The sequence below is a fragment of the Girardinichthys multiradiatus genome, chromosome 22, assembly GCF_021462225.1.
Source record: "Girardinichthys multiradiatus isolate DD_20200921_A chromosome 22, DD_fGirMul_XY1, whole genome shotgun sequence".
Classification (NCBI taxonomy): Eukaryota; Metazoa; Chordata; class Actinopteri; order Cyprinodontiformes; family Goodeidae; genus Girardinichthys; species Girardinichthys multiradiatus.
The window spans coordinates 40,989,839-41,004,797 of NC_061814.1; the positions used below are offsets into that span (position 1 = coordinate 40,989,839).

The window sequence follows — 14,959 nt, forward strand, 5'->3', positions numbered from 1 at the left end:
TAGTGTGTTTTTCCACTTTAATTATGTGTGTGACTCCAAATCCAGGCCTCCATTGGTTAATAAATTTGATTTCCATTGATGATTTTTGTGTGATTTTGTTGTCAGCACATTCAGCTTTGTACAGAACAAAGTATTCAATGAGAATATTTCATTCATTCAGATCTAGGATGTGTTATTTGAGTGTTCCCTTAATTTGTTTGTGCAGTGTATACAACAAAAAACGTTAATGTTTTTTAAAAACAAGACAAAAGTTTGAATTCATTTTCAAAATCATACACACAGGCTCAAATATGTACATGCCCAATTAATATTTGGTTAAATGTCCCTTAGCAAGTCGTACCTCAACCTCACCCTGTTTGCAGTCTTTGACATAATTTGGGTTGGATATTTATCCACTCTTTTTGGCAAGATTGGTAGAATTCATTTAAATTGGTTGGTTGTGTGGCATAAATCCACAGGTTTCCAACTGGATTGAGGTTTGAGTTCTAGAAGCTTAATGTGAACCTTCCAAAAGTCATGTTGATGTGTGTTTGCAGTCATTGTCCTTTTGGAACACCGCGTTGTGTCAACTTTTCAATCATTTGGCCTAAGCTGCCGTGCTCAGATGAATGGAAATTGGTTTGGAAAGTGCTGAAACTCCAAGGTCACTGCCCACAGTGATGCCAGATTTACATCAACATGGGCTGAGAGGGTGCTGACCAAGAAACAACCCCTGATGCAAAATCATCACCTCAGGCTCAACTGAAATTTGCAGCAGTCACATGGAGTCTAATGTCTTCTGGAGAAAACCTTTATGGTAAAACAAGGCAAAGACTGAGCGGTTTAGCCACAACGACCAGAAGAATGTTTGGAGGAGTCGAGGTCAGGCTTTCAAACCCTTGTAGCAACTGTCAAGCACAGTGGTAGTAGCATCATGCTGAGGGTCTGAGGATAATGGAATACTGAAGATGGAGGATTACCTACAGATTCTTTACCTTCACCTGAAATCAACAGCTAGATGGTTGAAACCTGAGCAGTCCCAAAATTCATCTGACATTCATCCCAAATACAAATCCAAACTGGTTTTGGAAAGGATAAAGCAGGCTAAAATTAGGGTTCTGGAATGACCTGAACCTTAATAATATTCATTATTTCGGCATGACTTAAAAACAGGAAACCAACAAATTTAAATTATTTTTCTACAATTTCTGATGAAAACGGTTAAACATCCAGCCAAAACTCTGCCAGATGATTTTTGATTGGTTCAAAAAGTATGTGGTCAAGGTGCAACGTACCATTTGACGTTTAACCACATATCAGGGAGGGTTTGGTAGATATTTGACACTGTCTATAATTTTTGACTGTGAGGGTTAGAAAAAATTCAAAACAAATTCAAACTGCACCCAGTTCTTGCAATTTAAAAGCACAACAAAGAGTCCAAATTTAATTTTATATTTATGCTGGGAATAGCTTTACATGAACCTTTGACTGAAACTAGGAGTCACAACAGACAGGGTGGGAAAACGACGCCGAGCTTTCATAAGTGATGAGAAGATGGGAATTTCAGCTGATTCAGTAGTTTTCCAATTTATTCCAACCTGTTTCAGGATCACAGTTTAGTTTTGTTTGAAGGAAAGAAGCTGGCCAAGCAAACTAGGGATTTGTATTTATCATTTTTTATTAACTGGAACAAAATCAAATAATACCATAACAGCAATAACACACATTGCTTTACATAATTATGACAGAGAATGGAAATGTGAGCTGCAGCCTGACACAGGATGTGCTCAGAACCTTTAAGCCTCATGTCCTCTGCCTGGACCAGCCCAAATGACGTTTTCAGGAAAAACTGATGAGCAAATTTAGGAAAACAGTTCAGGCATGACTTTTTCTTTGGCAGCTTTGAAACACAAACAGGTCTTTTGGGAGATTCAGTAAAACAATCCAGTAAAGTTAAAGTTACAAAACAGCTTTGTCCTCTCTACCCCCGCTGAGGGTGTCTACCTTTATCTCCTGGGCTGAAACAGGAATCTCATAATCACCCGCTGTCAGTTGGAGGCTATCGTAGAAAGCAGCACAGGCACTTAAAAGACATCAACACTGACATACAGTCTGGTACAACAGTCATGCAGTGATACAGTTTGGTCAGCATGACCAGTGAGGTAATAATGAACATGGTGAGGAGCTGAATGAGGCATGGGCTGGTCTGAAACACGTGAAAGACCCCAGGTTTTATATGTTGAAGACCCGTGCAACAGAAACAAAAGGGGGAACCAACTTTAGCATCAGATTGTTTTATGTACAAACTCACAGAAATATATATACATCTACCAGTTACCCATGTTTTCTACAGTGTAGGGTTGTCTTTAGCTATCAAGCTTGTCCACAGCTTTTGCGGGTGAAGGCAAAGCCATCCAGTTTGCATAAACACTATCATTGGCATATCTTGTAAAGACCGGATTAGTGGCATCGTGTCTGTTGAGCGGTACCGGGCTCGTCTCGGGCCAGTTGGGGTATGACATGCCTAAAAATGAGAACATATCATTTTTCTGCACTCAGTGAAAGGTAAACAGCGTGCAGGCAGTAAGGCTCTGGAATCAAACTCAGAGGTGGATTTTATTTATTAGCTTTGCTGTGATGCATAAAGGCTATTAGGCATGGGCCGGTTTTCACTGTCAAGGTATAACAAGATTTTACAGTTAAGATTTCAAAACTGCAGATACATTTATGTCATACTCCTTCTAGGGTTTAATGCATTTAACTTTTTAGATCAAAACTAAGTACAAAGATGGAAAATTTACTGTTGTTGCATGTTGGCTACGATTAGCTCATATTTTCCTTACTCCTCTCTTTTTTTCCATCATAAAGATGTTCCCCCATGAGCTTTAACATCTAGGTCACTAACATCTTCATTAGGATTGAAGGTTTTGAAACGTTTTCCCTCATACTGTTCCCAGGGTCCATTTAATGAGATGCCAAAGAAAGTGCCACTCTGCCAGCCCTACCCCTTCCCCCACCTGTTGTTGCTCACTGCCAGTCAGCTGGTTAAAAGAAAGCTCCCACACTTTTCCCTCGCTTACGAGAAGTAAAGGAAAAACAAATTAAAATTTTCAAGAAATCAGAATATTAGAAAGTAAACTCTTGAATGACCAATGCTTCCCAAATCTCTAAAGGTGGCAGTAATCCCTGTTGCTTATGCTCCTTTTCCAACCACACTTTTTCCTTCCACCAAATTTTCCATGAACACGCTTGGATACCTCAGTCTGTAAACAGCCAGCTTCTTTAGCCACCGCCTTTTGTGGCTTAGCCTCCTTTTGGAGCGTATGATGAGATATGGACAGCTGTCTATGATTGTGTACATGTCATTCTAGCAGCAGTGGGAACAATTTGTTTTAATAAAAGCTAAATCAGTTTCTACACGTTTGATTAAGCTTTTTGTATAAATAGCGAAATGGTGATGTTTTTCCTTGAGGTTATTTACAATGATAATCTCATAGCGGCCCATGCCACAAGGCTGCAGACGTGTCCGAAGTGATTTCCAGTTTTAGTCACCCGAGAGTTGCGTTCAAAAGCCTTACTGTTTACTCTGTTCAACTTTTTAAATTAGATTCATACACATAAGAACAATTAAGACGATTTGAACTTCCAAACCACACTGAATCAGTGAGGACCTGTTTCAAATGTTTCACTCTGTTCACTCCAGTGTTTCAAACAATGAAAACTAAAATGTGCTGGAATGGGAAAATGAGCCATCTGCAAATTAAATCACGCATAATGATGACGGATAGCAGATAAATTAGACTGAAGTTATACAGTCAATATTTACAAAAGTAGTATTTTTTTGGTCAGCACACATTAGAAGCAGGTCCAAATAAAAACCAAAAAAAGACACAGGATCTTTTTTTTTTCACTGAGCCTCTCATTTACGATGAAATGGGAGATATGTCAGCATCAAACAGCAAAAAAGCATGCCTAGGTCACAGTCACACACTTGACTACGGAAAAAAACAGCCAATCACAGCTTGCCAAAAAAGAGAGATCTTGTGTCGTGTGTCCTGTTTCTAAAAGCGAGTAAATGCGTGGGAGATTCTACCATAGAGCTTGTTTTCAATCCATGTGGAGGGGAGGGTTCGAGGGAGAGGGGCGTTATTACAGTCCACTAGTGGGGTGTCCTCTTCAGAGAGGGCATCGTCGTACAGCAGGGCGTCGGCTGGGGTGGACGCCGCCAGGTCCAAGTAATCCTGTGAGGACCGGAGGAGGATACGATCAGGTTGAGACTGAGCATGCTTGTGATAAAGGTTGGACACATGGAAACTGCAGGATCCTGCAGACCAGCGCCTATAAACCCTAGCTTATTAAAACCTCTGACCCTCACTGTAAATCTTAGGGAAGGTTTTCTAGGAGGTCTGCAATCCTGGTAACTAACTCTTAAACTGAAGTGATTACTGGTCACATTTGTGTCTCACACCATCACCAATTTCTGCACCAGGTGACCCAAAACCCTAAAAATAAAACTATCTGTCAGATTTTAGCATTGAATAATTTTTTCACTGTTCCTTCACAGTTTTATTTTCAAATAAACAGCTCTTCTACACTCACATTTTCAGAATTTTTTGTTATTTTTAGTCCAATTTTAAAGTATAAATAGAAAAGTTCACAAATAATTAATAATCTACAGTGGTCAGGCTGGATGGATGGATGGATGGATGGACGGATGATGTATGGATGGATGGATGGATGATGGATGGATGGATGGATGGATGATGGATGGATGGATGGATGGATGGATGATGGATGGATGGATGGATGATGGATGGATGGATGGATGGATCGAGGATGGATGGATGGTTGGATGGATGATGGATGGATGGATGGATGGATGATGGATGGATGGATGGATGGATGATAGATGGATGGATGGATGGATTGATGATGGATGGATGGATGGATGGATGGATGATGGATGGATGGATGGATGGATGATGGATGGATGGATGGATGGATGGATGATGGATGGATGATGGATGGATGGATGGATTATGGATGGATGGATGATGGATGGATGGATAATGGATGGATGGATGATGGATGGCTGGATGGATGGATGGAGGGATGATGGATGGATGGATGGATGATGGATGGATGGATGGATAATGGATGGATGGATGGACAGATGGATGATGGATGGATGGATGGATAATGGATGGATGGATGGATGGATGAATGGATGGATGGATGGATGATGGATGGATGATGGATGGATGGATGATGGATGGAAGGATGGATGGATGAATGGATGGATGGATGGATGGATGGATGGATGGCTGGATGGATGGTGGATGGATGGATGATGGATGGATGGATGATGGATGATGGATGGATGGATAATGGATGGATGGATGATGGATGGGTGGATTGATGGATGGATGATGGATGGATGGATGGATGGATGATGGATGGATGGATGGATAATGGATGGATGGAAGGACGGATGGATGATGGATGGATGGATAATGGATGGATGGATGATGGATGGCTGGATGGATGGATGGATGATGGATGGATGGATGGATGGATGATGGATGGATGGATGGATAATGGATGGATGGATGGACGGATGGATGATGGATGGATGGATGGATGGATAATGGATGGATGGATGGATGGATGAATGGATGGATGGATGATGGATGAATGGATGGATGGATGGATGGATGGATGGCTGGCTGGATGGATGGATGATGGATGGATGGATGGATGGTGGATGGATGGATGATGGATGGATGGATGATGGATGGATGGATGGATGATGGATGGATGGATGGATGATGGATGGATGGATGATGGATGGATGATGGATGGATGGATGGATGGGTGATGGATGGATGGAGGATGGATGGATGATGGATGGATGGATGGATGGATGATGGATGGATGGATGATGAATGGATGGATGGAAGATGGATTGATGGATGGATGGATGGATGGATGGATGGATGGATGGAGGATGGATGGATGGATTGATGGATGGATTGATGGATGATGGATGGATGGATGATGGATGGATGGATGGATGGATTGATGGATGGATGGATGATGGATGTATGATGGATGGATGGATTGATGGATGGATGGATGGATGAATGATGGATGGATGGATGATGGATGGATGGATGGATGATGGATGGATGATGGATGGATGGATGGATGATGGATGGATGGATGGATGATGGATGGATGGATGGATGGATGGATTGATGGATGGATGATGGATGGATGGATGGATGATGGATGGATGGATTGATGGATGGATGATGGATGGATGGATGATGGATGGATGGATGGATTGATGGATGGATGGATGATTGATGGATGATGGATTGATGGATGATGGATGGATGGAAGGATGATGGATGGATGATGGATGGATGGATGATGGATGGATGGATGGATGATGGCTGGATGATGGATGGATGGATGGATGATGGATGATGGATGGATGATGGATGGATGATGGATGGATGATGGATGGATGGATGATGGCTGGATGATGGATGGATGGATGGATGGATGGATGATGGATGATGGATGGATGATGGATGGATGATGGATGGATGATGGATGGATGGATGATGGATGGATGAAGGATGGATGATGGATGGATGATGGATGGATGGATGATGGATGGATGGATGGATGGAAGATGGATGGATAATGGATGGATGATGGATGGATGGATGGATGGATGATGGATGGATGGATGATGGATGGATGATGGATGGATGATGGATGGATGGATGGATGGATGGATGGATGGATGGATGGATGGATGGATTGATGGATGGATGGATGATTGATGGATGATGGATTGATGGATGATGGATGGATGGATGGATGATGGATGGATGGATGGATGATGGATGATGGATGGATGATGGATGGATGATGGATGGATGGATGATGGATGGATGAAGGATGGATGATGGATGGATGATGGATGGATGGATGATGGATGGATGGATGGATGGAAGATGGATGGATAATGGATGGATGATGGATGGATGGATGGATGGATGATGGATGGATGGATGATGGATGGATGATGGATGGATGATGGATGGATGGATGGATGGATGGATGATGGATGGATGGATGGATGGATGGATGGATGGATGGATGGATGATGGATGATGGATGGATTGATGGATGATGGATGGATGGATGGATGGATGATTGATGGATGATGGATGGATGGATGGATGGATGGATGGATGGATGATGGATGGATGGATGGATGGATGATGGATGGATGGATGATGGATGGATGATGGATGGATGGATGGATGATGGATGATGGATGGATGATGGATGGATGGATGGATGGATGATGGATGGATGGATGATGGATGATGGATGGATGGATGGATGGATGATGGATGGATGGATGGATGATGGATGGTTGGATGATGGATGGATGGATGATGGATGGATGGATGGATGATGGATGGATGGATGGATGGATGATGGATGGATGATGGATGGATGGATGGATGGATGATGGATGGATGGATGGATGGATGATGGATGGATGGATGGATGATGGATGGATGGATGATGGATGGATGGATGATGGATGATGGATGGATGAATGATGGATGGATGGATGATGGATGGATGGATGGATGATGGATGGATGATGGATGGATGGATGGATGGATGATGGATGGATGGATGGATGATGGATGGATGGATGGATGGATGGATGGATGGATGATGGATGGATGGATGATGGATGGATGGATTGATGGATGGATGATGGATGGATGGATGGATGATGGATGGATGGATGGATGGATTGATGGATGGATGGATGATTGATGGATGATGGATTGATGGATGGATTGATGGATGGATTGATGGATGGATGATGGATGGATGGATGGATGGATGGATGATGGATGGATGGATGGATTGATGGATGATGGATGGATGATGGATGGATGGATGATTGATGGATGGATGGATGATGGATGGATGGATGGATGATGGATGAATGATGGATGGATGATGGATGGATGGATGGATGATGGATGGATGATGGATGGATGGATGATGGATGATGGATGGATGGATGGATGGATGATGGATGGATGGATGGATGGATGATGGATGGATGGATGATGGATGGATGGATGGATGATGGATGGATGGATGGATGATGGATGGATGGATGGATGATGGATGGATGGATGATGGATGGATGGATGATGGATGATGGATGGATGAATGATGGATGGATGGATGATGGATGGATGATGGATGGATGATGGATGGATGATGGATGGATGGATGAAGGATGGATGATGGATGGATGATGGATGGATGGATGGATGGATGATGGATGGATGGATGGATGGATGATGGATGGATGGATGGATGGATGATGGATGGATGGATGGATGATGGATGGATGGATGGATGGATGATGGATGGATGGATGGATGGATGATGGATGGATGGATGATGGATGGATGATGGATGGATGGATGGATGATGGATGGATGGATGGATGGATGATTGATGGATGATGGATGGATGGATGATGGATGGATGGATGGATGATGGATGGATGATGGATGGATGGATGATGGATGGATGGATGAAGGATGGATGGATGGATGGATGATGGATGGATGGATGGATGGATGATGGATGATGGATGGATGGATGATGGATGGATGGATGGATGATGGATGGTTGGATGATGGATGGATGGATGATGGATGGATGGATGGATGATGGATGGATGGATGGATGGATGATGGATGGATGGATGATGGATGATGGATGGATGGATGGATGGATGATGGATGGATGGATGGATGGATGATGGATGGATGGATGGATGATGGATGGATGGATGATGGATGGATGGATGGATGATGGATGATGGATGGATGAATGATGGATGGATGGATGATGGATGGATGGATGGATGATGGATGGATGATGGATGGATGGATGGATGGATGATGGATGGATGGATGGATGATGGATGGATGGATGGATGGATGGATGGATTGATGGATGGATGATGGATGGATGGATGGATGATGGATGGATGGATTGATGGATGGATGATGGATGGATGGATGGATGATGGATGGATGGATTGATGGATGGATGGATGATTGATGGATGATGGATTGATGGATGATGGATGGATGGAAGGATGATGGATGGATGATGGATGGATGGATGATGGATGGATGGATGGATGATGGCTGGATGATGGATGGATGGATGGATGATGGATGATGGATGGATGATGGATGGATGATGGATGGATGATGGATGGATGGATGATGGATGGATGAAGGATGGATGATGGATGGATGATGGATGGATGGATGATGGATGGATGGATGGATGGAAGATGGATGGATAATGGATGGATGATGGATGATGGATGGATGGATGGATTGATGGATGGATGATGGATGGATGGATGGATGATGGATGGATGGATGGATGGATGATGGATTGATGGATGGATGGATTGATGGATGGATGGATGATGGATGGATGGATTGATGGATGGATTGATGGATGGATGGATGGATGGATGGATGGACGATGGATGGATTGATGGATGGATGGATGGATGGATGGATGGATGGATGGATGGATGATGGATGGATGGATGATGGATGGATGGATTGATGGATGGATGGATGGATGATGGATGGATGGATGGATGGATGATGGATGGATGGATGGATGGATGGATGATGGATGGATGGATGATGGATGGATGGATGGATGGATGGATGGATGGATGGATGGATGGATGGATGGATGATGGATGGATGGATGGATGATGGATGGATGGATGGATTGATGGATGATGGATGGATGGATGGATGATGGATGGATGGATGGATTATGGATGGATGGATGGATGATGGATGGATGGATGGATGATGGATGGATGGATTGATGGATGGATTGATGGATGGATGATGGATGGATGGATGGATGATGGATGGATTGATGGATGGATGATGGATGGATGGATGGATTGATAGATGGATTGATGGATGGATGATGGATGGATGGATGGATGGATGGATGATGGATGGATTGATGGATGGATGATGGATGGATGGATGGATGGATGGATGGATGATGGATGGATGGATGGATGGATGGATGGATGGATGGATGATGGATGGATGCATGGATGGATGATGGATAGATGGATGGATGGATGGATGGATGGATTGATGGATGATGGATGGATGGATGGATGGATGATGGATGGATGGATGGATGGATGATGGATGGATGGATGGATGGATGGATGATGGATGGATGGATGATGGATGGATGATGGATGGATGGATGGATGATGGATGGATGGATGGATGGATGATTGATGGATGATGGATGGATGGATGATGGATGGATGGATGGATGATGGATGGATGATGGATGGATGGATGATGGATGGATGGATGAAGGATGGATGATGGATGGATGATGGATGGATGGATGGATGGATGATGGATGGATGGATGATGGATGATGGATGGATGGATGGATGGATGATGGATGGATGGATGGATGATGGATGGTTGGATGATGGATGGATGGATGATGGATGGATGGATGGATGATGGATGGATGGATGGATGGATGGATGATGGATGGATGGATGATGGATGATGGATGGATGGATGGATGGATGATGGATGGATGGATGGATGGATGATGGATGGATGGATGGATGATGGATGGATGGATGATGGATGGATGGATGATGGATGATGGATGGATGAATGATGGATGGATGGATGATGGATGGATGGATGATGGATGGATGATGGATGGATGGATGGATGGATGATGGATGGATGGATGGATGATGGATGGATGGATGGATTGATGGATGGATGGATGGATGATGGATGGATGGATTGATGGATGGATGATGGATGGATGGATGGATGATGGATGGATGGATGGATGGATTGATGGATGGATGGATGATTGATGGATGATGGATTGATGGATGATGGATGGATGGAAGGATGATGGATGGATGATGGATGGATGGATGATGGATGGATGGATGGATGATGGCTGGATGATGGATGGATGGATGGATGATGGATGATGGATGGATGATGGATGGATGATGGATGGATGATGGATGGATGGATGATGGATGGATGAAGGATGGATGATGGATGGATGATGGATGGATGGATGATGGATGGATGGATGGATGGAAGATGGATGGATAATGGATGGATGATGGATGGATGGATGGATGGATGATGGATGGATGGATGATGGATGGATGATGGATGGATGATGGATGGATGGATGGATGATGGATGGATGGATGGATGATGGATGGATGGATGGATGGATGATGGCTGGATGGATGGATGGATGGATGGATGGATGATGGATGGATGGATTGATGGATGGATGATGGATGGATTGATGGATGGATGATGGATGGATGGATGATGGATGGATGATGGATGGATGATGGATGGATGGATGGATGATGGATGGATGGATGGATGGATGATGGATGGATGGATAGATGGATGGATGATGGATGGATTGATGGATGGATGATGGATGGATGGATGGATGATGGATGGATGGATGGATGGATGGATGGATGGATGGATTGATGGATGGATGATGGATGGATGGATGATGGATGGATGATGGATGGATGATGGATGGATGGATGGATGATGGATGGATGGATGGATGGATGATGGATGGATGGATGGATGGATGGATGGATGATGGATGGATGGATGGATGGATGGATGGATGATGGATGGATGATGGATGGATGGATGATGGATGGATGGATTGATGGATGGATGATGGATGGATGGATGGATGATGGATGGATGGATGGATGATGGATGGATGGATGGATTGATGGATGGATGATGGATGGATGGATGGATTGATGGATGGATGATGGATGGATGGATGGATGATGGATGGATGGATGGATGGATGATGGATTGATGGATGGATGGATGGATTGATGGATGGATGGATGATGGATGGATGGATTGATGGATGGATTGATGGATGGATGGATGGATGGATGGACGATGGATGGATTGATGGATGGATGGATGATGGATGGATGGATGGATGGATGGATGGATGATGGATGGATGGATGATGGATGGATGGACGGATGGATGATGGATGGATGGATGGATGATGGATGGATGGATGGATGGATGATGGATGGATGGATGATGGATGGATGGATGGATTGATGGATGGATGGATGGATGGATGGATGGATGGATGGATGGATGGATGATGGATGGATGGATGGATGATGGATGGATGGATGGATGGATTGATGGATGATGGATGGATGGATGGATGATGGATGGATGGATGGATGATGGATGGATGGATGGATGATGGATGGATGGATGGATGATGGATGGATTGATGGATGGATTGATGGATGGATGATGGATGGATGGATGGATGATGGATGGATTGATGGATGGATGATGGATGGATGGATGGATTGATGGATGATGGATGGATTGATGGATGGATGGATGGATGATGGATGGATGGATGGATGGATGGATGATGGATGGATGATGGATGGATGGATGGATGGATGGATGGATGATGGATGGATGGATGGATGGATGATGGATAGATGGATGGATGGATGGATGGATGGATTGATGGATGATGGATGGATGGATGGATGGATGATGGATGGATGGATGGATGGATGATGGATGGATGGATTGATGGATGATGGATGGATGATGGATGGATGGATGGATGATGGATGGATGATGGATGGATTGATGGATGGATGATGGATGGATGGATGATGGATGGATGGATGGATGGATGATGGATGGATGGATGGATGGATGATGGATGGATGGATTGATGGATGGATGGATGATGGATGGATGGATGGATGGATGGATGGATGGATGGATGATGGATGGATGATGGATGGATGGATGATGGATGGATGGACAGGCCTGTAGAATACTTTAATAACATTTTCCAGCCTGTTTAGGAACTCAGCTGTTTTAGTGATACATAGAAACAGGTAGATTAAACTTCCTTCTCCTTACACATTAAGCACACACACTTTTTCCATTAAAACAGAATAAAGTAAACACCATACCCGACTTTTCACCATCATCTTTTCCAGTTCTTTGCTGATATCTGAGAACGTTGGCCTCTTGTCCGCTTCTTGTTTCCAGCATCGCAGCATGAGGTTATACCTAAAGAGGGAAAAACGTTCCACAGATCGTGAAACATATATTGTTTTCCTTTCCCAACAGAGTCATTTCCCTCAGCTGACTGTCTTGGAGAAGCAGAGGGAAATTATGGTGCTCAACAGAAACGAGGTGATGTCAGAGGGGACACAATAAAGTGAAAGAAGGAGCTCACATTTCTTCAGAGCAGTTCTCTGGTCTCTCCATCCTGTAGCCGGTCTTCAGGAGGTTAAACAAGCGTTCAGGAGCAATACCTGGGTATGGATTTCCTCCCAGAGTCACTATCTCCCACAGCAGCACACCAAAGGACCAGCTGGAAAACAGATGCACAGTCACACATTTTGGGACCCTGATCCATTTCCTTGATGCTACAACCAGAAAGGGTTTAGTTCAGTTTAGCATAGAGGCTGGAAACAAGCCGAATATTATTGAGATGTTTAAAAAAAAATTATATGAGCGTGTGCAAATCAGTTGGAGGTAAAGTGTTACTTACTTTTTAAATTATAGGCATAATGATTTGTTTAGAGGCTATACAGTAAGTAAATAAATAGTCACTAAATAATAATAGTGATTGTAATAGAGAAACAAAGTATCCTAACCTAGAGTTGCAACCCCCGTTGCGTCCATGTTTTAACCACCTAGCTGTTATAATTTGAGGCGATGTTGAAGAGTTTGAGAGGAATACTCTTTCCATCCACTTTAGCACTGCTGAGAGTGAAATGGCCCAGAGAATGATGCTGTCAACACCACGCTTGACACAGTTTAAATTTTCTATGACACTGTAAAACAGACTTCACTGTGGGCACATGTGTTCCAGCAGTTTCCAGTTGACAGTAGACCTGAGTCTTGGTGGTTCCTGGGTTGCTCCTGAACATTTTCACCAGTTTTCCTTCGTCTGGGAGGGACAGTTTGGGTCTTCTTCCAGATCCGATCCATATCTTATTGTCTGAACTGAATGATTGTAGAATTTGCAGCTGTGCAGAAATGGCACCAAAAGACTTCCCCAGCTTATGTAAATGTGTCCATTTTTGATCTTTACTTAGGTCATAAACTTTCCTATTGTTCTGGTTATTGGTCAATCCACACCGTACCAGCTATAGTTGGTCATAATCATTAACCAGAGGTTAATAGACTTTGACTATGTGAAGTTAAAATACATCCTAGAACCTTACCCACCACATTTTGAAAAAAGCTACTGGATTAGACTGCTGGAGGACATACGGAGCACTTTTCCTCACTCTGCTATATTCTCCTACTTCTCTCCAATTTTGCATTATTTGCTGTTATATTAGCTATTAACTTCTCTCGTTGTTTTTTTCTCTTCCTTGAAGCTACATCTGGCCTGGCATTCTGTTTAGCTGTGACACTGTGCCAGAGGAGGGCATCGGCTGAGCTGCTGCTGCCAATTTCCATGAACAAAGAAATGTAGCCAGGCACTTTGACATGGTTCTGATGCTGGGGGACGGTGTAGTGAATTGTGTGGGTTAATATACCCAACAACCAACATTTGGGCGTATCCTCTTGCAGCGTTGGCATACTTGAGCTTGGACTACAAAATCGCAGCGAAAGATAAACATGGCGGAAAAAATTGATCAGCCGTAATTGTTTACATGTTCCACAGCAAATACTGTGACATAACAGTTCAAAAAACTGAA

At 43.7% G+C, this 14,959-nt stretch overlaps 1 protein-coding gene across 1 annotated transcript in view; it reads right to left on the reverse strand.

The window, feature by feature from the left end:
* Nucleotides 1-1,639: 1,639 nt before the first annotated feature.
* The window catches only part of ret (ret proto-oncogene receptor tyrosine kinase), a 43,233-nt gene continuing 29,913 nt past the window's right edge, over nt 1,640-14,959 (reverse strand). The window contains exons 17-20 of the mRNA XM_047350680.1: nt 13,480-13,617; nt 13,211-13,310; nt 4,073-4,220; nt 1,640-2,503 (exon numbers count right to left, since the gene is read on the reverse strand). Coding sequence (XP_047206636.1) covers nt 2,346-2,503; nt 4,073-4,220; nt 13,211-13,310; nt 13,480-13,617 — 544 coding nt within the window. The 3' untranslated portion in view covers nt 1,640-2,345. The remainder of the gene's footprint in view (nt 2,504-4,072; nt 4,221-13,210; nt 13,311-13,479; nt 13,618-14,959) is intronic.